The sequence below is a fragment of the Pagrus pagrus genome (genome assembly GCF_965226575.1).
Source record: "Pagrus pagrus genome assembly, chromosome: 6".
NCBI lineage: Eukaryota > Metazoa > Chordata > Actinopteri > Spariformes > Sparidae > Pagrus > Pagrus pagrus.
Genome location: NC_140190.1, coordinates 33,194,807 through 33,221,987, shown reverse-complemented (window position 1 = coordinate 33,221,987; position 27,181 = coordinate 33,194,807). Strand labels below are relative to the sequence as shown.

The window sequence follows — 27,181 nt, the reverse complement described above, 5'->3', positions numbered from 1 at the left end:
AACTTTTAACTCTTTTGAACCAAAGGTGAAAAAATGTAGCTTTTTACCAGCAGCTTTGGTTCTATTTATTACAGCATTGGGACAGTAAAACTTTACTATAATTTATATGCTTTTGTTTTATTATTATCTTGTCAGTCAGGCACGCTGAGGTCAGCCTTTGCTGGGTTTGTATACTGGCAGAGATCCAAGCAAATTTTCTAGAGGCTGACTTACTTAATTTTGTGAGTAATGGAAGTTATAAATGCCAAAAATTATGACTACGATAGCAATTTTGTCAAACTCTCAGTTCACAAATTGCAGCTACAACCTGAGAATGAGAGACGATAAATCTTTACATGAAGGACATGTTTATTCCAAAGATGGTCTGTGTGCATAATAAAATAAATATATACCTACATTTGGTATATATGTACATATACGCACATGTACATCATACATAATATTAAGGATTGGATGTATATGTGTGACACACTGATAGAACAGCTACAGCCTACCTACTGTAAGCAATAGCCAATCTACTGTGTACATCTTAATGCTTGTTTAGAAGTTTGGACCAAATTTGGACGTTCTGAATCATATCTTGGTTAATAATCAATAACATTTTTACAGGGAGATTCTGACTCCTCGAGCTGACATGAGACCATCAGCTAATCTTTTTCACCATGTAAGACTGCAAAAACACAGTCCACTATGATTGTATGACGGTGAGATTCTTGCCTTAAAAATGATCTTTGGCTGAGTGAAGACAGCAGGTTAATCAACCTCATAAAGATAACACAACCTCCTTTTATATCTTCAAATATTAAATATCCTACTGTGTGCTTTGTTTTCTGTATAATGTATTGTTGTCCTTGTTTTTTAAGTGTTTAATATGTGCACTGTTTAATGTATGGTATTGCTGTTCCCTTTGAATTTATTTTATGTGTGCTTTGTAGCTGACATTATACCTGCCCAGAGACTGCAGTTGAATATAAGCCAGAATGGCTAAACTGGCACATTTACTGATATGTTATTAATGTGCAATGTGTCTATAACTTAGCTATAGATAAAATAAATTAACTACATTTTCTTGATTGTGCTTTGCGCTACAAATAGAACCCAATTTTTCAGTTTTATACCTTGGGGAAGGAAGTGAAGAAATTGGAACTGCCTTTGTGTTTGAAGGCTACCTGCCTTTTTGAACACTTTCAAGCTGTGTTATTTGTTAAAGCAGGTGCTAGGAACTTTCCTTTTGTGTTGATTCTGGTGGCCCCTGTGGACAAAAGTGGTATGGGCACCACCACCCATACCACCATCAAGATGTATACCCACCTCCTGTGGTAAAGATCTTGATCTGGCTAACACATGGGTTTGTGTTGAATGTGAGTAGGAAAATAAGTAACAGTTTTTAATACTCTTTCTTTTTAAAACAGCTGTTTGCCGGATGTATGACGATGAGGCAATGTACCTGTTTGTGGCATATAAGATTAATGACATTAATATGATGATGGGAAAACAGAGTAAACTTTGCTTAAGTGCCGAGCCACCAGACAACTGAGCATTCTCTTTAAACACCTCAGTTCATCCTCAACATTCTGCCATAAAAAATAGTTTTAGTTGTATGACTTATCCATCCCTATCGCTAAGGCTAAGCCCTGTCCCCCTACGGAGTATGCTCATTTCGGCCTCTTGTATTGGCAATCTTAACTGTTTGGTCGCTACCAGCGTGAATGGACTGGTAGATCAAAAGCTTTGCCTTCCGGCTCAGCTCCTTCTTCACCATGACGGTCTGGTGCACAGCCCACAGTGCTGCTGACACTACACCAAGCCTCCTGTCCATCTCAGGCTCCACTTTCCTATCAGAACCCCCAAGATACTCAAACTCATTTTCTTGGGGCAGGAGCTCACCCCCCCCCCAACTGTTTTCTGGCAGGGAACAGTGGCCCTGGACTTAGGGGTGCTGACCCTCATCTGCAAACTGCCCTGGGGCTTGCTGGAGGTCACGAAATGAAGAAGCCAGTAGAACCACGTCATCTGCAAACAGCAGAGAGGCAATTCCGGGGTTCCCAAACCGGCCACTTTCCCCACCACTGTTGTGCCTTGAGATCCTAACCATGAATATCACAATCAGTATCGGGGACAAGGGGCAGCCCTGGCAGAGTCCAACAACCAACAGTGTTTAACTTTGTGTCGAATATACAGACACAGCTCTCACTTTGCAGTACACCCCACAGTACTCCCGGGGGGACACAGTCATCAGAAAGTCCACAAAAAACATGAAGACTGAATAAACAAACTCCCATGAAAGACCTTCTCGATAGCCTCCCTGAGCTCCTCCCACACCCAGGTTTTTGCTTCATTTGCAGCCTTAGCTGCAACCCCTTCTGGCCCCATTACTTGTCCACTGCTTCAGAGGACCTTGTAGGCCAACCAAGCCCATTAGGCCTCCTTCTTCCTTCTTGGGGTCCCTCACGACAGGTACCAATTACCTTCTGACCACAGCCCCTGCAATGGAGGTTTTTAACATGGCTCACTCGGATTCCATGTCCCCAACTTCCCCTGGGATGAGCGAAAAACTGTTCCAGGCTGGGGGCTTGGCCAAACGTTCCCATTTCACCATCACGACTCGTTTGGGTTTACCAGGTCTGTCTGGCAGCCTAACCGCCATATGATCAAGCTCACCACCAGGTGGTGATCAGTTGACAGGCCTGTTCCTCTCTTTACCCGAGTGTGGCAGACATACGGCCGCAGATCTGATGGTACGACCACAAAGCGGATCATCAGACCACCAATTTATGCTTGAACGTGGAGTTTGTTATGGTGAATCGATGACTAGCACAGAAGTCCACCTGAGAAGACCACTCTGGTTCAGATCAGGCAGGCTGTTCCTCCCTATTGTATTTTCACTTAGTTACCTCATTGGCTCTGCCAAACAATCATACATCAATATCGCCACCATAATGGACTGGGGCAAGACTCGCCTGGAAACATATACAAGTACATGGTGAACTGCTTTTTTCTGGATCAAAAGCACTATTACTTTGAATTTCTCAACCAATTCATAATGAGTCTTTTTTATATTCAAGGGTATATGACCATCCATTATCTGAAACCGCTTTTCCTTTTCAAGGTCACAGGGGGCTGGAGCCAATCCCAGCTGACATTGGGTGATGGCAGGGTACACCCTGGATAAGACGCCAGTTCATCACAGGGCTGACATATAGGGACGAATAACCATTCACGCTCACAATCTCACCAACGGACAATTGAGAGTAACTGGTTAACTTAACATTCGCATGTCTGTGGATGGAGGAGGAAGCCGGAGTACCCGGAGAGAACGGGGAGGACATGCAAACTCCACCCGGTCTCAAACCCAGGTTCTTCTTGCTGTGGGGCTAACCACTGTACCGTTGTGCTATCCATATTGACCTACGTGTATCTCCAGTTCTTCATAATCTCGATTGTTAGGCTACAATTCCTGCTAGATTCTCAAGAGAGGAGTGTATTTGAGCATCGGGCTTACGTGAACTAAATTACTATTATTGTTATCATCAATTCATTTTCATAAGGAATTTTAAAAACTCATGTTTGTCACGCACCAATTTGACTTTTTTTCCTTGGTTAATTGTTGTGGAGACATTCCTATTTAATATAATTTAATGTACATGACATGTCCAGGAAGTTAAATAATATGCTTGAAATATAAGTGTAGGCTGATAAAGTATAAAGCAAAACAACACCATAGCGTAACATAATAAATAATGTATATCATAATATATAATAATAAATACAAATATGAAAAAATCATGCATATATTGTGACACTATTATCATCATTTTTCTACCATTTTTTAACAGTGCTATATTTACTATATATCATGTAAGCATACACTTGAATTACTCCACTTGGGATCAATAGTTGTCTCTATCTACAATTATCTGTCCTTGAGTTCAGTTGTCTGTATCCTCTATAAAAATATAGAAAGCAGACTGACTGGCAGCATCTCACTTTGTTTTGTATTTGTTGATTTTTTTTTCTTCATTTTTCTCAATGTTGGGTTGTTATTAGTTGTTCCAGATGCTTCCAGTATCTTGAATTTTGAATGAACTCTGTTATGACTTGAAGCAAAAGAAAACTAAAATCAAAGCACTTTTCATAATGTAAACTTTCTGCAAATGTTATGTAAATTTAACTATTTGGAACATTAAACCAAATCCATGCTTAACAGTTGTGGATTTTATAATCCCATATGCCAAAATTAATTTTCACCTCGAGAGTAGGCCAATTCAGTCAGCTTATAATGTTAATACACACTCTTAGTACGCTCCCTTGAGCGTTTAGCAGTGATTACAGTCTAACTATCGAGATTCTGAGTTAATGGAGACAAAACGTTTTGTATTCCACGTAGCTTCATAATAAACTCTTGAATATAAAAACGCTTCATTAAAATCAGTTTAAAAATGTAAACAATATTGTGCTTTTTATTCATCAAAATGCCAGCCCCCTATTTGCTTTAACCCGTTTACAGGACAGTCTTGCCCTGTCGAAAATGGTGCTGACGTTTTATCGCAAGTATTGCAGCAACAAGCCTAAGCAGTCAATGCAGATTCTACGTGTATATGTCACTGGTTCCACCTAATCACCCTCCTCCAGGTTTCCCCAACATTGGCTATGTGAGCGTTGAAGTTCCCCAGAAGAACTACAGAGTCCCCCCAGGTGGAACCCCTTCCAGGACACCACACAAAGACTCCAAGAAGTTACTCCAAACTGCTGTTTGGTGTGTAAGCACAAACAATAGACTGTGCCTTCCCACCAGCACCTTGCAGTTGCATAGAGGATGCTCAGCTCCCCGCCCACTGCCTGGCACACAATGCATCTCTGCGAGTGGTGAGCTCACAGAGGGGCGGCCCCATGTAGCTTCTTCGGGCTGAGACCAGCCCCATGGGCTCAGGCCCGGCCACCACACTTGCCAGCAAGCTACCCTCCCAGATCTGGCTCCAGGAGGGGGCCTTCGTGTCCCCATACTGGGTAACGCAATCTGTCCCTGTGGTGAACGAATCATGGGGACTTCTTAAAAATCAAAAATGTATATTAAGACTATATTTCTATATTTAAAAAAAAAAAAAAAAAAAAACATTCAATAAGCATCAATGTGTTAATCTGAATGGCGAACTTACGTGTGAACCTATTTAGCACTGGGGTGTTTTCCTCATCTGAACTGTCCTCTGTAGGCAAACAGAGATGGTACAAACAGCAAGGCGGCATGGACAGTGAAACATATAGCTCGACACAAACTGATGTAAGCAGACATTAGCAAAAATAACACAATTATGTTAGACAGCTGCTAGCATGGACAGAGAAACACAGAATCAGAACACAGCAAGGAGAGCATGTTGAAAACTTGACACAGAACAGTCATGCTTGGACCTGTTTCTTGCTCTATACTAGACAGACGGATAAAACAGGGGTTAGCAACATGCCGCCGATATAAGTTTAAGTTAAGTCTTTACACATTCTGTGATCTTCTGTCTTCGATCTCAGTTTCCACTACAGTACGCTATTACTATAATTACACTGTAAAATGTTCTTCTTTTATTCTTTTATTTTCATTACTATGAGAATATTCCCTTTAAATTTAAAAGTCACTATTTCCATTCCCTTCTTAGCTATGACTTGAAGGGTAACTCCACTAATTGTCCACATTAAAGTGTGGGGAGTACTACTGCATATGTGAAAGTAGTAAAAAGCCTTTTATGACTCCAGAGGAAGCTGCAGGTAATCAGAAAAATTCCCTTCACTGATGTCACTAATTGGTGAAGCTGCATTATAGGTAATTTAGGCACCAGGTTTTAAAAAGGAAAAAGAATGCATGGAATAAAAAAGGTGATATCTCTGTTTCTGCTGTATCAGTTTTTGATCATTTTCTTAAACTGTCCATAATGAGTCCAACAGTGTTATAGAAGTGCAATGCTACACCAGAGACCGCCTACATCATTCACCATGCAACTTAGCCCCTGAGTGCCATTGCTGGAGGGAATTTATCTGATTACTTGCAGCTTCCTCAACCACAAAAGGGTTTTTATTACTTTTTCACTTATGCAGTAGTAATCCCCGAGACCTGTTACATGGAAAATTGGTGGTATTACCCTTTAAAACGGAGGTCCCATATCCCGATCACCACGGAATATTCTGATTAGGTGATAGACTGGGGCAAATATAACATTTGGACTAGGAAAACAAATCAAAAAGATTTTTGAGAGAAGGCAACAGTTAACTACTGGTCCTAGAAAACATTGTAAAAAACAAACATCCAATTACTGAGCTGTCACTGTGCTGAATAAAGTTTGAGGGCTTCAATGTGACTTCGCTTTTGGATTTTTGACTGCTTTTGAACAATGTTTAAAAGTTTGGTTTCCAATTTCAACAACACAGTGTTCAAAATACTGTATGTTATCAGGGGTTGAGACCAGAAAAACAGCACTGCAGTAGAAAACTGTTCTTGGCTGTTGCTTTACATGACACTTCTTTTAGTCGATTGAATATGATACAGAAAGTCCAGTTGTAGTAACAGATCCATGAGTTTGGAAGTGTATCAGACGCTAGAACACTGCACAGTGGTTTATAATAATTAATTGGGATGAAGGATGGGCCTTGGTCCAGAACAGACCTCATTAACTTTTGACACAGATCCAGATAAAGGGACAGATCTAGGAATTCTTTCTCACTTTTTTTTAAGCAACATTATGTAAAAATTGACATTTTATGTGATCTGGTGCCCCCCACAGTTTCTGAGTGCAACACCACTGCCATAAATACAAATCCCAGGTCGGTAACAATTTGTCAGATGTAATGTAGGTGCTAATTACAAACATAAGTCATTAAATCATAACAACGTTATATGTTGAAAACTTGTATCTTGAAGTAAACATGTATGTAACGCTGTGATCCTACCCTCTCACTGAAGTTAAATAGTGCAGAAACAAGTGATAAGGCCAGATTGGCTGTGACAGAGACACCATTCACCCTATTACAAGACACTGTACTATGTTTTTGAAACTGTTATCTTAAAATGTAAAAATGTTACATTATGTTGCTTTCACGTTGCAGGATAGGGTGCACATTCTTGATAATATCTCAGAGAATAATGCATGGATCTTGCATTAAAAAAAAAGGGATAGGCATATTTACAGTCGTGGTCAAAAATGTACACACACTTGCAAAGAACAGGTATATAATGTCAGTCTTGATTTCCAATGATTTCTACAACGTGTATTGTAGACTGTAGACTGTGGTTCAATAATGAATTTATTATAGTTCTTCTGAAAATGTGACCAAATCAGCTAGGTCAAAAATATACATAGAGCAACTAGAACTATCAGTTGTGGTGGTTATGGAAAGTTGTGTCCATCAAATTTGCTTTGTAGCATGGCCTGTTAATTTCTTCTAAGTGATTATGATTGATAACAGCCGGTTTTCCGGGCTCATTTTAGTAAGGCTTATTTGAATCACCCATTAGACTCTAAGGAGCTCAGCATTGATCTCAAAGAGCACATAATTGATTTGAACAAGTCAGGAAAGTCACTTGGAACCATTTCAAGGCAGTTACAGGTCCCAAGATCAACTATACAAACAACTGTTTGTAAGTACAAAGTGCACTGCACAGTTGTGTCACTGACACCATCAGGAAGAAAACACAAACTATCACCTGCTGCTGAGAGAAAACTGGTCAGGATGGTCAAGAGTCAGCCAAAAACCACCAAAAAGCAAGTCTGCAGTGAATCAGAAGCTGCTGGAAGACAGGTGTCAGTGTCCACAGTCAGGTGTGTTTTACATCAACATGAGCTGAGCGGCTGCCGTGTTAGAAAGAAGCTCTTGATCCAGACGCAGCACCTTAAAGCTCAACTGAAGTTTGCTGCTGATCACATGGACAAAGAAAAAACCTTCTGGAGGAAAACTCTGTGGTCACATGAAACTAAAACTGAGTTGTTTGGCCACAATGACAAGCAATATGTTTGGAGGAGAGAAGGTGAGGCCTTAACTACAAGAACACCAGACCTGCTGTCCAGCATGGTGATGGTAGTATTATGCTGTGGGTCTGTTTTGCTGCCAGTGGATCAGCAGCCTAAAATCATTAGCCAGAAGATTGGGTCTTGGGTGCAGTTGGGTGTTCCAAACAGGACAATGATCCCAAATACACATCAAAAGTGGTAAAGGAATGGCTAAATCAGACTAGAATAGAGGTTTTGGAATGGCCTTCCCAAAGTCCTGACTTGAACCTCATCAAGAACTTCAAGAAGAAGTCTGTGCCAGTAGGCTAACAAATTTAGTTGAACTTCACTGATTCTGTCAAGAGGAATGGTTAAAAATCAGCTTGTGGATGGCTATCAAAAGCACCTGACTGAGGTGAAAATGGCAGAGTGACATTTAACAAAATTTTAGAATTATGTATGTTTTTGACCCAGCAGATTTGGTCACATTTTCAGAAGACCTATTAGGCCTGGGCGATAAAACAATACCAATATGTTTTGGCGATAGACACGTCATTGATTGCAAAAAGAAAATAGTTTGATATGTTGATGAAGGTTCTCAGTCATTGAGGTCATGGTAATTCTAAGTGCTGTATCGTAGGCAACTGGACTTGTTTCAGTTTCTTGAAGATGTTTCACCTCTCATCCAAGAGGCTTCTTCAGTTGTGGGTGTGTCAGAGTCATTAAGGACACGTGTGAGCTCTGAGTTTCAGAGTCGTTAGGGCCACTTGTGGGTCGTTGATCCAACCGGCCTTCATGTGGGTTGCTAGGGCTAGATGAGCCCAGGTGTGAATAGTTGTTAAGCTGTCAGGGGAGAGAACTCAGTACTGCATTGTAGGTGGGTGATAAGTAATGTCGTAGGCCACCTCCTCTGTTTAAAGGCGGTCATTCCAGTTTGACATAGATGGATTCTTTTACTCCTCTTTCAAACCATCTGTCTTCTCTGGCCAAGATGTTTACATTGTTGTCCTCAAAGGAATAATTTGTCTCCTTCAGATGTAAGTGGACAGCAGAGTCTTGACCTGAGGAGTTAGCCCTCCTGTGTTGTGCCATTCGTTTAAGGAGAGGTTGTTTTGTTTCCCGAATTTACAACATCCTGGCTAGATGCTACGAGTGAGACAGAAACAGCTTATCGTATCTTTTCTGCATATTCTGAACTTTAAATGGGAGCAGCTGTAACCTAAGCAATTTCCCCTCGGGGATCAATAAAGTATTTCTGATTCTGATTCTGATTTAACAGGTGTGTAGATTGGTTGCATCAACACCATGTGAGCCTGGTGATCACGTGAAATACTTCTCATCTTATCATGGATCCCACCTTAATGCAGACCAGCTCTACACCGCCTATAAAACTGTTCGGTCACACTGTGACTGCGGTTGTGTCCCCGCAGCTATTACAAATATGTCTTTGGCCTCCTGCTGGTCTGCATCTGCCGGAGTGCCTCTGGGTTCGTTAGGCAGAGCAAACAGTCCGGCTGGCTGCTGCTGCTCCGCCATCTAGCCTGTTCGCTCTACCTATGAGCCTAGAGACACTGTACCTGTGACAGCCAAAGTGATCGGCGCGACAACTTGGGCAACTACTGCTCACAATCCACCGCACCAGCTCTGCTGCTGGTCGAGTGAAGGAAACTTGCTGACAGAGAATACATTGTTAATAACAAAAGGACAGGTCAGCTTGTCGGTATGACAGGGACTGTATTCGAAACCACATACTATACTACCAGTACGTACTGATTTGGCCAAAATGTAGTATGTAGTATGCAGTATGCAAACAAAAGCAAAATCTGCAGTATGCGAAAAGTTCCTGGATGTCATACTGATTCGGAAAATATTTCCAGTATGCATCCGACCAGTCTACTCTGCCTACTGTTTCCCACAATGCAATGCGCTGGAGCCGGGATCATGACGTCCTCGTCACGCACTCCGGAGCAGTACAGCGTTTATGTTTGTTCACACAACATAAGTACAGTGCACAGGCTACTGACTATTGTGACGAAAGCTATAGGTACAATAGAAATCCAGGCTGTTGTACATGTGAAATGAAAAAAAGTACTCTGTTAATTAAAAAAAATTTTTAAATTAATATTTGGTGATTTCTGTACATACAGAGCTCCCGAGACAGCGCTATGCTGTATACTGTCCACCACAAACATGAAGCTGTTAAGCGGTTAATCTTCAAAGAGCAGCGGTTAAGATAACTGGCCTGCTGTCTCCCCCGGGACGACGATGCATGTTGGCCGGCGGAACACCTCTGGAGACGGGGCTGCTGCCTCTGAGACGACCCGCTCCTTCTGGAGCTTCACTTCTCCGAAAACATCGAGGCAAATTACTAAACAGCCGTCATTTGAGTAAACTAACCGCACATTGGGGATCTAAACGGTTACTTTCTCGCATGAAAACACATTAAAACTTACTAGTGACATATTAACAGCGCTACAGCGGGAAATAAAACAGCTTTCCGCCTGTTTTACAACTACCGCTGCCGGTCGCCACGAAATGCATTCTGGGAAACTTGCTACTGCATACTGCGGTGTGAACGGCGTCGGTCTGCTGAAGTAGCATGCTGAATCCCACATTCAGTATGCAGTATACAGTATATACTAACGCAGTATGTAGTAGGCAGTACGGTAGTATGCAGTTTCGAATACAGCCAGTATTTTTTACTTATTTATGTTATTTTATTTGTGTTAAAATAAATTATGACAATAAAGAGAGAAACCTTTTTTCACCTGGTCTTTAAAAATGATAAAAAATAGGACAGGTAATTAAAAATGATCAATAATTATCCATATCGACCGATATGAAACTTCACTATTGTGAAAGACTTTTCAGCCAGCAAGAATGTGTTTTGTGACCAAGTAGTTTGTATTCCACTCATTCCATCACAGAAAAAAATGAGAGTTGTAGAAATCATTGGAACTCAAGACTGCCATGATATACACCGATCAGGCATAACATTATGACCACCTGCCTAATATTGTGAAGGTTCCCCTTGTGCAGCAAAAACAGCTCAAGTACTGGTTGGTACTTATAAGTGAGTGCATTTTAATGCGGATCCAAGTATGTTAGTGTGTTTTCATAGAGGGCTGTCTTTTCCAGTCGCTTTGTGGTAACAAATAGGGATAGAAACCTGCAGCTACCACCAATGTGAAGTTGAGACAATGGGGACTTGTAAAGGTACCACTGGTTTTCATTTCTCTTTGAATCTACCTATTATTCTTCCACAACACAATGGAGTTATGATTCCATCTGCATTGTTTTGTTGTCTAGGGTTAGCTGTTACAGATCTGATGAACTTAGATTATGGTTAAGCAGTTATGGGTGGTTTCAAATTTAGAGTGATACGGGGCTATCCAGTTTGGTATTGGTATTCAGGCTTGTCTCATTTAAAGGGGAGTGCTGGGCCTTGGCAGAGGAATGCACTCTACCGAGTGTCATTCTACACTGAACAAAAATATAAACACAACACTTTTGTTTTTGCTCCCATTTTTCATGAGCTGAACTCAAAGATCTAAAACATTTTCTATATACACAAAGACCATTTCTCTCAAATATTGTTCAAAAATCTGTCTAAATCTGTGTTAGTGAGCACTTCTCCTTTGCAGAGATAATCCATCCCACCTCACAGGTGTGGCATATCAAGATGCTGATTAGACAGCATGATTATTTCACTGGTGTGCCTTAGGCTGACCACAATAAAAGGCCACTCTGAAATGTGCAGTTTTGCTTTATTGGAGCAAAAACAAGTGTTGCATTTATATTTTTGTTCAGTGTAGTTTCTAAATGTAAATGTTTGTAACCACAGCCAGAACATAGTCATTTGGTAATAACAGATTGCCCAAGAAACTCTTGTGTTTCTGTGTTGAGGAAAAAAGAAAACTATTGTTACAGTTTACACCTTAAAATAGCCATTTAAAGGAACACAATGTTTCCATGCACCATGACCTACATTTTTGCCAGCGTCGCTAGTCTATTTGGTTAGTAGTAAAGTAGTAAATTGGAACATTTTGTCAACAGTTTTCTAGTTATCTTCTCAGTCACCCAGGTCATGGAGATCTAAACATTTAGTTTAAGGGCAACTGCAACAACCAATGAGCTGTTGCAGTTGCCCTTAAATGGAAGATCATAATTACTTTTCAGGTCTTGGCCTTTACATGCGATTTACAAACCAGAACAAAAGAACAACAATCATAAGGGATTATTTCAAAACCTGACTGAGTACAGATGATCATGTTGCATTCTGGACTGATAATCAATTACTGTGTTGCACTGTGTATGCTGTACAGTTTAGTAAGCAGTGCTAAGGATGGGGCAGTAGGTCACTGCTCTGAATGTTTAGACACACTGGCTATAGTATTTACCTTGCTCTGTGCTACAGTGCCACTGATGAAAGTTGCGTCCAATGAGAATGAAGCTCCTTGTAGCGCCTGGAGGCTGGCTCAGGTTCTGGACAAGAGGGAATGGCACAAATATCTCTCCAGATGGGGGACAGCTAAAAGAAACAAAGAAAACCATTATTGTGGAACATATAACACTTAGATATTTTCTATAAACATTACACCAATTTGCTCAGCTAATTATTATTATTAAAAAACTCAAATTTTCTGCCAAAGAGGGCAAAATTGCCATCTGGCTATGCAGAAAAAGCCCTGCAGTGGTTGGTAAGTTTAGGTTTTAGCTTCACAAATGTCTGTAGATGAGAAAATCTGTCTCTTAACGCTGCCCCCGCCGTGGCACAATCATCTGTCCCATCAAGAACTCTGTTTGATTGCATATGAGAAAATACACTGATATTTAACTGAGGAGGAGCACTGCTGTGTGCCCCTCTGTGTGTGATAGTTATACACGGAAAAGGTCACACACACTTCAGATTCATACAGATTCCTCTGTTGATTTTATAACTACAGGTTTTAGGTTTGCTGATTAAATGTGTAACAATATTTGCTGCAGTGACAGTGAATGGAAACATTTAAAATGACTGAAAGCAGCCTCTCTAATCATAAAATCAGAGTGTACGCCTGTACGCCATCTTATTGTCCTGAATAATGCGTCCTTTAAATTGCAAAAATACTGCGCCTTTGACTTTAGATCAGCTTTTTGTTGGTCTACAGCACTTTTGCTTTTTTCTGCCTCAAGGTAGCAATCTGCCATCAGTGTGCCTGATCACACCTCACTTAAGACCAACATGCCCAGGGGACACAGATGGGCACATTTAGTGTACATTTGCTATTTACACAAAGGTGGGGGTGGGTATGAAAATGACAACTGTGTTGGCCTGAAACTAGCAATGAAACCTGTGCTGCCCTGTGCACCGCTTTGCACTGGGCATAAGATAGAGCCCTAAGAGACAAAAGCAACTAAAATAATGGCTCACTTGTACACAATAAAACACATTCAAATTTCAACTGAAGGGTAAAAATGGTTTGACGCGTAAGCGGCTGAAATGTCAGTTGAAGACTAAGAGATTAAATAAGTTGAATTATCAGTTGAAATTTCAGTTTATTTGGAAGCACTTGTTCGAATCACCTGCCCCCTCAAGTGGTTAGCTAGCTAGCTAACATGAGGGCAGTACAGTATGCTGGGCACATGCTGTAGACGTTTTTTTCCACAAACTGGCAACTACCACGACTGTTGATCCCTGACGAAACACAGATATCACTTGATACCACGAGCATTATACTACTGGCTGCCAAACCTTGGTAGAAGCTGGAACCAGTCGTCAGAATTCTTACATAGAGATGAACAAAACAAACATTGTAAAATTATTAATTCACAATCATACTAATGTTTTAAAGGAAAAGAGATACTTTTATTCTGCACCTTTCTACAAGTTCTGTAGATGGATTATTTTTTAAAATAATTTGTCTACATGAAAATGTTATCAGTATGACCTTGTGCCTGAGAAGCCTTGTAGTCTGTGAATGTCAATTGGTATGTAAGCAGTAACAGCAGGTAAAATATCTGCTGAAGTCAGTTTATGCAACTAGCAAGGTCATTAAAGCCTTGGCAATACACTACAGTAATAACAAGTTCATATCATAGCAGTATGTGACAGTTAAGTGTTACTTTTGAGGGAGAAAGTTTATTATTCAGAAATCGAAATGTAATTACAGTTTTGAAAAGGGATCAAAATGACCAGTAATGACAGCACAAAAAAACTCACCATCTCTTTTCAAACGCCTTCACTGTTGTATCACTGGCCAGAAAACTGACCAAATTTACAATCTCTGACAGGATGGAAGGCAGAAGGAAGTGCGACGCAATTTCAGCTGTGCACTGCTGAATGGAGGGGCAGCCTGTTTACCAGCAGCCAGGTCAGAAGGAAACAGGGAAAGAGTGAGATGTACTTCAGCTCACACAATATATAACCTTTCATCCTCTTTTTGATCAAATGCAGAAAATATGGGAGAATTAAATAATACTTACTAAGTTTAGCCATGAAAGTGATCCATGGCTCGCAGGTAACCTGGTAGATGGGGTGAAGAGTGCCCACATCTCCCTCCTCTAACTGAGACACCTGCCTCCTACACAGCAATTAAAACCCCAGTGCAGTTCATTAGGACATTTTTGCAGGTCCTGTAAGACTGAAGGATAACAGCTGGTAGTTTAAAGGCTTGTTGCTCGCTATCAATAACACAGTGATTTATTTCTTTCCTGGGGTCTCATACTATCCAACGCAGAAGTTATGATCTATAAAAAACAAATTGAAGGTAGAATGTGTGTACCTATGGATAAACTTTGGGCCATGTATACAAACATTTTGGGGACAGGGGAAATTGGCGAGGTGGTGAATTGAAGCCAGATTAATGATGCCTCTCGTACATTGGATTTTACTTTATATCAAACCCAATTATAGATCCAGCTTATCGTAAAGATTCAAACCAGCAGTGTTATTTGTTACACTTCGTCACCTTCTTAAAATAATGGCCTAAGTCACTGATTCCAGAAGTAATTGGGCCCAAGTCATCTAAACCTCTTATCTTACATAACTGACTGACAGCGTTATTTGTATGTCAGTAGTCATCTATTGTCATAACCTTTTTGTGTTAAATGATTAATAAATATCATATACTCTATATTCCATGAGCACCTTTCAAATGTAAAATATTTAAGCCAAGTCAAATCTCAAACCAAAGCCAGCTCAGTATTTCATTGGTGCTATCTCACCATCCCTGGAGGGCAGAGGAGAGGGCTGAACTGTACTGTAGTCTTTTGACATATTAACATTAAAATTTGATTTGATTTTGATTTGTGCCCCTTGTAACATACCTGTAAATTCAATCATTTAAATTTTTTACATAGGTCACTTAAGATGCAGAATGGCACTTTTTCCACGCCACTGCTAACAAAACATCCAGAAATTACAGACTTCACAACAATAAAAGGGTGACATTATATTGATTTTACTTAAATCTTTGCTGCCATAGTATTCAATCAATGCAGTCATGTTACTTGCATAGTTGTAGTTACAGTATATGTCACCTCTGGGCCTGCTCAAGCTCCACAGCCATAGCTTTCTCCTGGCTCCACTGCTGCTTTACATTCTCCGTTTTGTGTCTTCGTCGTGCTGCTCGGCCCTCTTCACCTTTTTCTTGCACAATGTCATCAGTTGTCTTCGGGCTCCCAAGCTCTGATGTCTCTGGCTTACTCTGCAAAGATGAAAAGGATATACACATATACACACTTAAAGAAAGACTACTCTCTCCTGTGTTCGGTCCTCTGTTCACAAGAAATTACCACGACAATATCCCTTGATAATAGCTTTTCTTGTGACCTGATATGGGCCGCAGGCATGTTGGCAAACACAACGACCCCTTCAGCCTCTGCCCTGGTTTGCTGCTGCTCCTCTCAGCGTCACCCAACCTCCAGAGCAGTTCTTCACTGCCGGAGTGTCCCTGGGCCCGCTACCCAGCCTGTTTGCTCTGCCTATGAGCCCAGGGATACTGCAGCTGTGACAGCTGGCCGAACGTTATACATACCAACCAAGAGAAAAACACAAGCACAACCCAGAAAGCCAGAAAGGAATTTGTGGGGATGGGTCTTAAGACTGTCAACTCCCTGTAGGTATGGTGTATTGAAGACTGACAAAGTCATACTTGAATAAGTAATGAATAAAAAGAAAACACATTACTTTAGTAAAAGTAAAAGTCACCCAAAAACATTGATAAATATTCTGAAAACTTTAAACTGTTTCAATACTCGGACACATGCACTGCTTTAGTGCCCACATAGCCCCACCTCAAACGAGTATATTTACTTAGATGCTGTTTTTCTTAACACACAGTACACAAGCCTTGTTGTATTTATCTTATAAAATCAAAAGTTTAAAGCCCTCAATGTTGTGTAAATCTTTCTCCATGGTATCCAACATGGTGTTGAATATCATTAAAAATGTTCTACTTTGGCTCTGATGCAGCATGCAATCTGCAAAGTAACTATTAACTAAACTTATCACATACATATAGTGTAGTTGAAGTATAAAGTAGCAGAAAAATGGAAATACTAAAGTACATGTACCTCAAAATTGTACTTCAGTACAATACTTAAGTGAATGTACTAGAGTACTTCCCATCACTGAAGACTGGTATAGTGGAGTTTCATATGCACGATAAAGTAAACTGGTAATATACTGTATGTCTGCTTATAGGATGACCTACAGTATAGGTAAAGTATGAATAGGGAACAGGATTTGACCTTGAAGTGACCCCTAGTTTCTAGCATGGAGTCTGGAGTGTCTTGTGTGATGGAGTGTCTCCAGAACAATTAAAGACTTTTCTGGTTTTAAATTAAAATCTATTAATATTACATTGATCAATTACTGCTCTATGTTGAACATCATGTAGTTTTAGGTGGTACATTGCTTCCACATTTTCATTCAGTTTAGTTGTTGGTGTATAATTCTTAAAGAAATGTTTACAAATTTCTGTTTGTATTAAATTATCAATGAGGAGCAGAAAGAGGTTAATACTGAATAATATCAGTATTGGTGGTTTTAGTTTAATTACCATTTAATTAAAATAAATGACAGAATAACTATTAATTTAACCCACAACCCTGTTACAATTATATGTCCAAGAGTATTAGTATCAATGTGTAGCCAGTGATTTGGCTACACAGGGCAGAGTTCCATAACAGAAGATTCCACCTTTGGAGGAACTGACCAGTATGTCCCAGAAGCTCCGGCGGGTGCTCTTGCTGGTGGGTGTGGTGGACTCAGGTGTAGTAGTCCCTGCCATGGGGGTACTACCGACAGCTTGGGTTAAGCTAATGGGTGAGGGGCTGGTTTTAAAGACCCGCGAGCCGCTGCGCTGCCTGGGGCTGTCCTTCACTTCTTTCACCTCAGGCAAAGGAATCAACAGTCCTGAAGACACAGAAAGCGATAGCCACAAACAAGAAACATGCATTTACATTTAAGTGGAGTGATGTGTGTCTCTGAGTCTTGTTTAAGTCAGTTTGACCTAGGGTTCCACTGCCCTACGTGGCAGGTCCCCAAAAAGTTTCACATTTCAAGTCAGGGTCATGTACAGCTTTGGGTTTGTTTATTTTTCAAATTGACATTTAGTTTGTTCTTTCCCTGACTGTGCCAATGGTCTGCGTCCATGTGTTGGGCCTATTCTGAAGAGACATGGAAGGACAGAGTGTAGCCACTGGCCAGTATGTTTGATTGGTGAGCTAACAGTTAGTAATGGATGAAATCAGGGATGCACAACATTGTGAAATTTATATTATCACCAATTTATTGTATTGGCAAAATTATAGCCGATAAATAGACTTAAAAAAACAAAGCAAAATGTATTTCATTGACTTAAGAAGCAACATAGAATATGTGGCTGTATGCAGCTTTGAAGTTGGTTTGCATTAGCCAATAAACATTGAGGAGGAGAAGAAGTGCAACTAACAAATGTATTGAATGCATTTTTAAATATAGTATTTTAAATCCCTCATTGTTTACTAGCTAGCAGTCTTCTTCCTTGCATTTGTTGGAGTGCTGCTGATTATCTTGGCATGCTACTGTCACATGTTGATCAGTGTAATAGTGTCATGGACTTGCATGGGATAAACAAAAACTCAACAGGACAGCTTTAAAGTTAAATTAAAAAATTTCACAAAAAGAAAACTTATTTTCTTTGATTTATCATATACTTCTAGATAAATTATAAAAATTAGTTCAGAGATACTTTCACCATAATGTGACCCAAGGTGGGTAGGACTTATTATCATGTAGTGTTTTGATTAAAAACATCTTTATTAAGCTTATACACAGCTATTACAGCTAAACAAATAACCATTAATGAATTAATGACATCACCTTTAACCTCCTCTCTCTGAGCTTTAGTTGCTGGGCAGAGCAACCCCACACAAAGAGGATTGGGCAAGACTCTTAGCTCCATGACAACATCACAGAGTGCGTGGCGTAGCGCCCCTTGCAGTTTATCACTCAGCTGTAAGGGGCTGACATTGCCTTGTTCCCAGATGTCAAACTGCACATACAGCTGTGGCTCTGTAAGAAGATAAGCAGACACAACTGTGACTGGTATGGTTTAACACCGTCTTTGACCTAGAGCTCCCAGGCAAAAAAAACAAACAAAACATTAAAGAGGAAAATCCTGTTAACTCAGCACATAATAAGGGTATTTCAGCTCCTAAGAAGGGTCAAATTGTAGTTTTAATTAGAAACAGATAACTTCATACAATGAGTTCAGGGGTTATTTCGGGGTAAGAGAAACAACAACCAACCAAGCAGCAACCTCTGGGGCTTGGATTGACAAGTGACTCTGCTAACCTGCAGACAGCTGCTGAAGCTGGCATGCTCTGGAGGAGACGGCTGTGGGCAGAGCCTGGAGCTTCTGGAGAAATAAACACCCTTTTTGCTGCCATGACACTTTAATTTCCTTGCGTGGCTTAGATTAAGTTTACTTTACATATCTTTGCTTATCTTCCTTTATCATTATGGATGGTAATTTTCTTCATTATTTGTGAATATGTGACGAGTCAATGAAAAAAAATGTACACAGGGTTAGGAAGAAAAAGACTACACTTAATTATAGGAGACATTTTTGGACCTTCATTTTCATTTTATCTTGCCTTTCTTTACCTTTTTGCCACTTCCTACCTGAGACAAACTCTTCATCTAAACTAACCCTTACCCTTAACCTTACCCTCACCCTCTATCTAACCCTAACCATGCCCCCCCCCATGACCACCATCAATCATATTACAATGCAGGACATATTATGCTCAGTTTTGTGTTTACCTGTGCCTGAGCGCACGTTGGTGGAGTACACTTTACCAACCGTGGTAAGCTCATCAAAATGGTTTTGATGAAGGGGGATGTTGCGATTATCTGATCTCTGCAGTCTGGTGCAGTCCTGAGCTGGAACCTGAAGGGGATGACCCTGGGTGTTCACAAATGAGAGGGCAATGCAGGCAATACCTGAAAGAGCAGGGGAATACATTAAAATGAGCAACTCGTACAGACCGTTAAAAACTGAAATCTCATTGGGTTTTCAATTTGTACCACCTTCTAAGACATAGAAGCAATTTTTATATAGCCTCAGCCTTATTAGGCTTATTATATCCATTTGTATACTTGGAAATATATTTTGTTTTAAATGCCATAGTATCTCTCATATCATCCTCTTGTTATGTCAAAGTATCACAGATTTAAAGTGAGCACAGTAGAACAGAAAAAGGGAGTCTTGAAAGCCACTTGTGATGCTTTGTTCACAACACATTACAGCTTTGCACAAGTTTCACCGTGAATAACAGCTGCCTTATTCCACTGCTTGTGTGAGACAGTATTGCTGGATGTGTTAGCTTTGACACTGGCTAGTATTGCACACAATGAGTAAGGAGCAGCGAGCATGGAGGGGGTGGATGTCGAGACAAGAGGGATGCATGACAGAAACACAAATCAGCTATACCATTTCAAACAAATGCGTCTTGAGGCCATAAAGCATCAACTTCTGATACTACTTTAATCAGTATCACATATATTTCACCAAAATGTGGGTTACTATAAACAACAAAATGACCACATCATTATGCATACATTCATGCCAGTCTCAGGCCAAAGCATGTAATAAACCAGCTGATCCACTAGAGGACAGCCTGCGAGTGTCTAAAGCCCCTTTCACACCACCTGTTCAGGCAGCTCCTACAGTGTACTGGCATTGCTTGTGTGACCCGATTTTGAGCAAAAACTTTAATTCACATGTCTTGGTCGGCTTCCACTATTGTGTTGCTGTAGTTACTGTCTCTGGTAACTTATATAGAAAAAATTACCAAATTTAACGAGGAAATGTCACCTTGACTGTCAGCCCTCCCTCCCAACTCTTCAGTGAACTTCCCCACGGAAAACAGCATCCCTCTCCACGAGTAAGAGAGAGAAAGGGTACTGCTATTTACTGATGGCGATTGTGAGATGTAATTTGGAGCAAAAAGCTCATCTTTGTCACTTTCCACGATGCATGGTGGGTCAGGATCTCAATCACAACACTTTATAACAGCATTGATATGATTATTAACATTCGGCAGATATATTTTTAGATTAACAGGTGGAAACCGGGGGGAGAAACGTTAAAAAACAAACAAACGCGGATCTCAGTGTTATGATGTCTGCCGTCAAGGCCGGCATGCTGTATGAAATGACACACTGGAGTGGCTTCCCTATACAGGGATTAGGTTGTGGTGGATGGAGGGGTCAGACACAGGCAACCAGGGTTTAGATCCCTTGTGAAGCAATAAACAACGATGATTGTTTTAAGGAAGTACTTATTTCAACATATTTTCTTAAACATAACAAGGAGTTTTCGTGCCTTTTTTTTTAGTCTAACCATGTTCATTATTATTATTGCTAACTTGACCACGGAATGAGAACGTGTTTTTTTCACGTGAAGGCGAGCCCAAACATGACAGTGACACAGTGGACCGGTGGGTCTATTACACGCTTTGGTGTGACACCAGGTTACACAATAAGAGGGACACTGCCAATTTATACATTTACACAGCCAAACAAATCACTTTAAGTGTGGTCCTTAAAGTCCTTAATAGAATTGACTGAGCACAAGATCTGTAGCTACTGGTAACCACCTGCGAAGAAGAAACCGCACTGCATCAATCTGCACAAATCAGTACGTGTGTACAAGAGATGACATCAAAGTTGAGTCGATCAAAAGGGGCAGTGACAGAATGTGAAGTAGAAATAAAGTGGCACATTTAAAAGACTGTATACTACTAAAAAACATCAGACTAGAGAGGGCTGCTTTGTGTATAGCTTGTGTATTGATACACACGGAAAACCATTCACATACAGTGCAGAGGTATTGTTTGTTGTATTAAAGACTTGCCTATGCCTTAACTGTTGAGATGAGCATCATTGAAATTGTGTAAAAGTAGTGCAGTGCCGTTCAAATTGCTTGGCCTCTGGTTTTGGTCACTGCAACTTTCTTGAGAAGCACTCATCCATACTACTTCACACTCCAAACTGATTGCAGAGGGTTATTTAAATGTTAAAATTACAACTGACATGCTGAGTCAAACCTAATTAGGCTGAATCAGCAAGTGTGTGGAAAAGGCCCATTACTTTTCACATTCCAGACCAATTCTGCTGTTAAGAATGCAGGAAGATGCTGTAATGTATAAATGGAGTCATGTAGATGAACGGTTTGTGAGCTATGCGAACCACAGAAAGAAAGACAGACAGAGATCCCTTGCTACATAGTAAGACTAGTACAGTGCCCATGCCTGCTGATTGTGCATCATAATAAAAACGTTTAAATAACTAAATAACAGGAGTTTTATTGTGAAAAATTTATAGGAAATGAAACGTGTTGAAACCAAATTAATGGTGCTTTGTTAGCAGCATTTTCCGATAGTGCTGCAGAGTGGAAGAGTGTTTACAGCCGCTCCTATGACCAATACACAGGCAAAGCATGTCACCAGTTAAAGACAAACCTTCAAGCAGGTAGCCCTGTTGAAATGGAAATGCAAATCCCTGCCGTGTTGGGCTGATGTGCCAAGTCAAGGCTGATTTATGGTTGCACAAAGGCTCTGAGAGCCCACACAGTAACCTATGCAAGTGGCATACGCCAGTGAGCATTTATACGTGTGCACTGGCATGTTGTTTCAGGAGTTGTATTAAGTTACTGCCAGTGAAAACCCAAAGTTTACTGATTTTACTTTCAGTGCCTTGGGTCCTCAGCAACAAACCTGCCAAGTATGAAGTAGATCAGAACGATTCCCATTCACAATGTGCCTGTTCGATTGCTTGGCCTCTGGTATTGGTCACTGCAGCTTTCTTGAGAACGACCCATCCAAACTACTTCACACTACACACTGCTCGCAGAGGCTTAACATTAAAACTCAAAATTAGAAATCCATCCCATGCTGTCTCAGTAACTGGTTGCTCATGATGGCTGGCCGTGTTAACCTGGGAAATGAGGCTAATGATTGCTACAAAACAGCCTTAATGGGCAGACTAAAAGTGATGGAATTGAATATGTGACTCAAGGTTGGCAGCTTCCAGCACTGAGACGCCCTGGCAAGATCCTACACAGTGTATGAACACAGGGTGACATGTTGATAATAGGTTAATTATTTTAAGAAAGTGGATTTTAGAGTCAATTGGGGCGAGCAGCTGAGGTTTCCAGAGCACACTGACCCAACACCAATGGTCATCCTCTCTAATGCCACAAAACAAGTGATCATGTAGAGCTCACTGTACCCTGGGAAGAGCGTATCAATGAAGCTCATGAGCGTAAACGCACCAAGTACCAGGAGCTGGTGAAGCAATGTAAGAGGCAGGGCTGGAAAACCCCCTGTGAACCTATTTGGCCGGGCTGGTGGGGCTTTGCAGGCCAGTCAGTCACTCTGCAAAGCCTTGACCAAACTTAGGCTAGTGGGATTGGCAAAGAAGACAGCAAGTTGGTCACCAATGCCGCAGAGAAAGCCAATAGGTGGCTTTGGCTGAAGAGGGAGGCCCCTGTGGTCAACTGCTGCTTGAATGTAAACCAGCCGGGATGCTGATCGCCCTGGCTGAGGGAACTTGGGTGAGAGTTTCTGATGTTGAAATACTTGAAACACTATACTTGATGACCCCATGTTATATCACTGATGATGCATCCCAGGATGTTTTTTTTGCACAATATGTTTATCATTTTCTTATATTATATCATCACATCAAACAAACAGACAGCAACAATACAACGGTAACATACATTATACAGATGTACACATTCATACCCACATACACACACACTTAAATTACACCGCTATGGGTTATTATATAAATATAAACATAAGATTTCCCTACATTGTTTATAACTTCTCTTCAAGTAAATCTTACATGTCCATCTATCATGATATTCATATATGATTCACAGAGCTGAATAAAGTCTTTCCGCTTGCCCTTGTAAGTTAGTCTTTCCAGTCCAATACAGTCAGAAAGCTCCCTTATCCACATTCCATTCCAACTCACCCAAAATCCAGAACTTTTCCCAGTTCATGTCATGGAATTTCTTGAAAACTAGATGTTGAAACTTCTATTAAATTCACTGGATCTTGCAAAATCCTACAGCTGTATTCCAAAAACGTTTTGATTTTTTCCAGTTTGGCCGTCTGAGCTAAATTTCAGCATTTCTGTGATTTTTTGTATGTGTATTCTAAACCACTTATGTTTCCCTGGTTTGGGTTGAAATTTGACCAGAAAATCCAAGAAATCCTAGGAAACTTGGCAACATGTTTTTATTTAAATAGCTATTGCTGAATGGTTACAGTAATCAAATTAATAAGCTGAAGTATTTTTTTTTTCCCAGAATAAAGAAACTGCCTTTTTTAAAAATTGGTTCTGTGTAGTATTAATGTAGTTCTATCACATCTAGAAGTCATTTGGTTCTGCATTAAAAAAAAAAAACGAGTGTCACAGATCTTGCTAAATTTAGCTTCAGAGATGAGAAACACACTTTTTGGGTTATTTTGACTGTAGATTTCCCCAAGAAGGATTATTTCAATTTCCTTAAATTTTTAGCATGTTAAAGTGTTGATATTCATTGCATATACATATACAATTCAAAGATTATGATTTTATGACTTTCTTAAAATTAGCTAAATTTTTTTTTACCTTTCACGGGCTGTAATATCACATTTAGTGTTTTTATTTAATCTGTAGATATTTGTACAGTGTTGACTTCAAGTTGACATCTGTTTGATACCTATTGAGCCTGTTTTTTATTGGGTTCTGGAAATTTGCAAGTCACATCTTGAAATGGTTTGGTTTGTTGCATATAGGTGATGTGAGATGATCTTGTTCTGTGTCTATGGTCAAAATATTAATATTACTTCCTCATAGGCTGTTTTGTGACAGTTGGCTTCTTCTAGGATTTCCCGATTGAGCAGGGCTCCATGATCTCACTATCACATCAAACTGCTTCATGAAATCAATTATAATTGCACTTTTTAAATCATTCAGGTTATTTTGCATTCCATATTGCAGTATCCACCCAAACCTGTTTCAGAAGGGATTATAGCAGACTTGTTTCAATGCAATTTGATTATGTTAGAAATTAGCTCAGAGGGATTGAAATTGGGATATAATATGTGTGTGTTGAGCTAAAGAATTAAGATGAATATTTTGTCTAGACACACAGAAAAGCTTTGAAGACCCCCGTAAAGCGATGGAGCTTATTACGCAAAAGCCACAAGAATAAATGTGCTCATATGGAGGACAGGAGTGTGTTGAGTCATGAACAGGTGCATCTGACTTGTCCATCACTAGTGGCTACTGCTGGTATATGACCAACTATAAAGTCCCTTTTTGTCTTCTAGAGGACTGACTCTGTACTGATTAGAGCAAACAACTGGAGCTCTGGCATCTACAATGAACATAACAAGTTATAGGTGGCTGCATATATGGAAAAAAAACACCTAACCCTGAAAAAATTCTAACAAAAGGTTTCTCAGCAGTTTTTTGTAGTATTAGGTGTCCTTAATAACATACTAAAAGTTTACCAAAGTTTGACCACTAGAAAGGTGTAATTTTCAAGATGGCGTCCAAGATGGGCACGAAGCCTTTAAAATATCCTAACTCCTTCATTATTTGACCTAGCGAAGTAATCTTGGTGTCTAACCCCATGTTTTCTGGGTCTATGAATCCATTGGACTTGTCTAAATTGCACTGGCATGATTACACACTTATGGAATATATGATTTTGTGAAATTACTGTAAGGTTTTATCTTTGTTTGGGGTGAACCAGAGATGTAAACGATTTAACCTATTATTGTGAGAATCACTATAATCAACCTCTATGGGAGGAAGAGTGTGACGACTAATGGTAAATCTAGTGAAGGTCACAGTGCAAAAAAGTATAAAAAAATAAACCAAAATTTAGAGGAAACAAGTGAAGAAAATAGAAAAAGATATGTATAAATTAGAAAAGTATTAAAAAAATATAAAAAACAAAACGCAAAAAAAAAAATCAAAACGCATTATAAAAAATATAAACGTATATATAAAAAATAAAACACAAAAAAATAAAAGGGGTTAGCAGTACTGAGCCTTCACGTGGCAGCCCTGTTTTTTTTTTTTTTTAGATTTATTTATTGACAATGCACAAGGTACATTGGTCATTTTTTATACAGTGTAAAAGATAAAATAACAAAGACAAAGAGAAAAAATACAAAAAATACAAAAAAAATACAAAAACACATAACACAGTAACTTCACTCTTGCAATTTAAACACCCCACCCCCCCACCCCAGCCATAGATTGGCACAGTTCACAACACTCGGTCCTTATTAGAGATAAAGAAAAGGCCAAAAAAAGAGACGGATACAAGAAGTAGATATGCATACTTAACTGAGAGGGTTAATTGAAGGGAGAAGTGCTAAAAATGAGCCCAATATTCTATTGTGTTTCAGGTTTTTTCCTGACATTGTACAGAATTTTCTCTGGCGTGCAGTATGATGAAAGTTTGTTCAGCCAGTGCTTTTGTGAGGGTGGGTTTTCTGATTTCCAGTTCACTAGTATAATTTTTTTCCCAGCTGTGCTGGCTAATGACACAAAATATTTCTTATGTTTAGTTATCTTAAGCATGTTGACATCTCCCAAAAGCCAAATTTTCTGATCTCTTGGAATTTCGGTCTCTATAACATCTGAAACAGTGGCTATAACGAACTTTCAAAAGTCTTCTAGATAGGGACAAGTCCAGAGCATATGGAGTAACTTTCCTTCATTCACCTTACACCTTAGGCACATGGTAGAGACATTCCTATCAATCTTATGAAGTCTGTGTGGGGTGAGATAAATTCTATGAAAGATCTTAAATTGTATTTGTCTATGTTTAGTGGAAATTAGTACCGTTGGGGATCTTTCCAATGTGTTTCGTCAGTCGGCATCTTCATAATTACAACCTAGGTCTGTCTCCCACTTGTTTTTAATCGATAGTCTATCAGAAATTGGCAAGTTTCTGTTCAAGATGTTGTATATAGAGGATATCAGTCCTCTTGTGGAGGAGAGTCGTGTATCAAGCAGATGCTTCTCAAAGGGGGATTCCACTGGCAAATTTGGAAAGTCAGCAGAGTTATCTTGGAGTCAGTGTCTAACTTGAAGGAACTTGCATGAGTTTCCTGCCATGCACAAAAAGTGCTCAAGATTATGGGTTTTTTGTTATTAAAGAAAGGTTTTTCTTTGATCCCAACAAGGGGATATTTTTTAATGGGGTAGCTTTCAATATATGTTGTTCTATAGAGAGCCATCTGATGTCACTACTCTCAGGGCCGGATCTACTAAGATCCCAAATTGCTTGTACTAATCTGCGTGGGCAATCTAGAAATTTGCGTGTGGGGTTGAACCGTGGTTTGCGGGCGATTTACTAAGAGTGATTGCGTTAATGACAACAGGTGCAAACGTGTTGGAGACACGCCTATTTAAATGAGGGTTTAGTGTGTTTCATGGTTTTCAGCATGGCAAGTTTGAGAGCGAAAGCGCAAAGTGAAATTGGACCCTTTGGAAAATAAGTGTTGGTAGAGGAAGCGAATAAACATTTCAATGAGCTGCAGCAAAGGAATCTGACGGTCGCGCAAAGGAACGCTGTGTGGGAGAAAATCAGTGAAAAAGTTAATGCTGTTGGAAAAAAAGGCGAACAGTGGATGGAGTGAAGAGGAGATACCAAGACATC

General features: G+C 39.9%; 1 protein-coding gene across 5 annotated transcripts in view; it reads right to left on the bottom strand.

Annotated features, from left to right (window-relative positions):
* Positions 1-27,181, bottom strand: part of szt2 (SZT2 subunit of KICSTOR complex) — a 188,766-nt gene that overhangs the window by 58,920 nt on the left and 102,665 nt on the right. For 3 of the 5 annotated variants that reach the window (XM_084355904.1, XM_084355906.1, XM_084355907.1), the window contains 8 exons: positions 19,261-19,440; positions 18,316-18,507; positions 17,168-17,367; positions 15,489-15,655; positions 14,433-14,530; positions 14,170-14,302; positions 12,368-12,498; positions 5,157-5,204 (listed from right to left, as the gene is read on the bottom strand). In XM_084355904.1, coding sequence (XP_084212030.1) covers positions 5,157-5,204; positions 12,368-12,498; positions 14,170-14,302; positions 14,433-14,530; positions 15,489-15,655; positions 17,168-17,367; positions 18,316-18,507; positions 19,261-19,440 — 1,149 coding nt within the window. Of the gene's footprint in view, positions 1-5,156; positions 5,274-12,367; positions 12,499-14,169; positions 14,303-14,432; positions 14,531-15,488; positions 15,656-17,167; positions 17,368-18,315; positions 18,508-19,260; positions 19,441-27,181 lie in introns of all 5 variants that reach the window. The other 2 variants (XM_084355903.1, XM_084355905.1) reach the window with 2 other exon arrangements.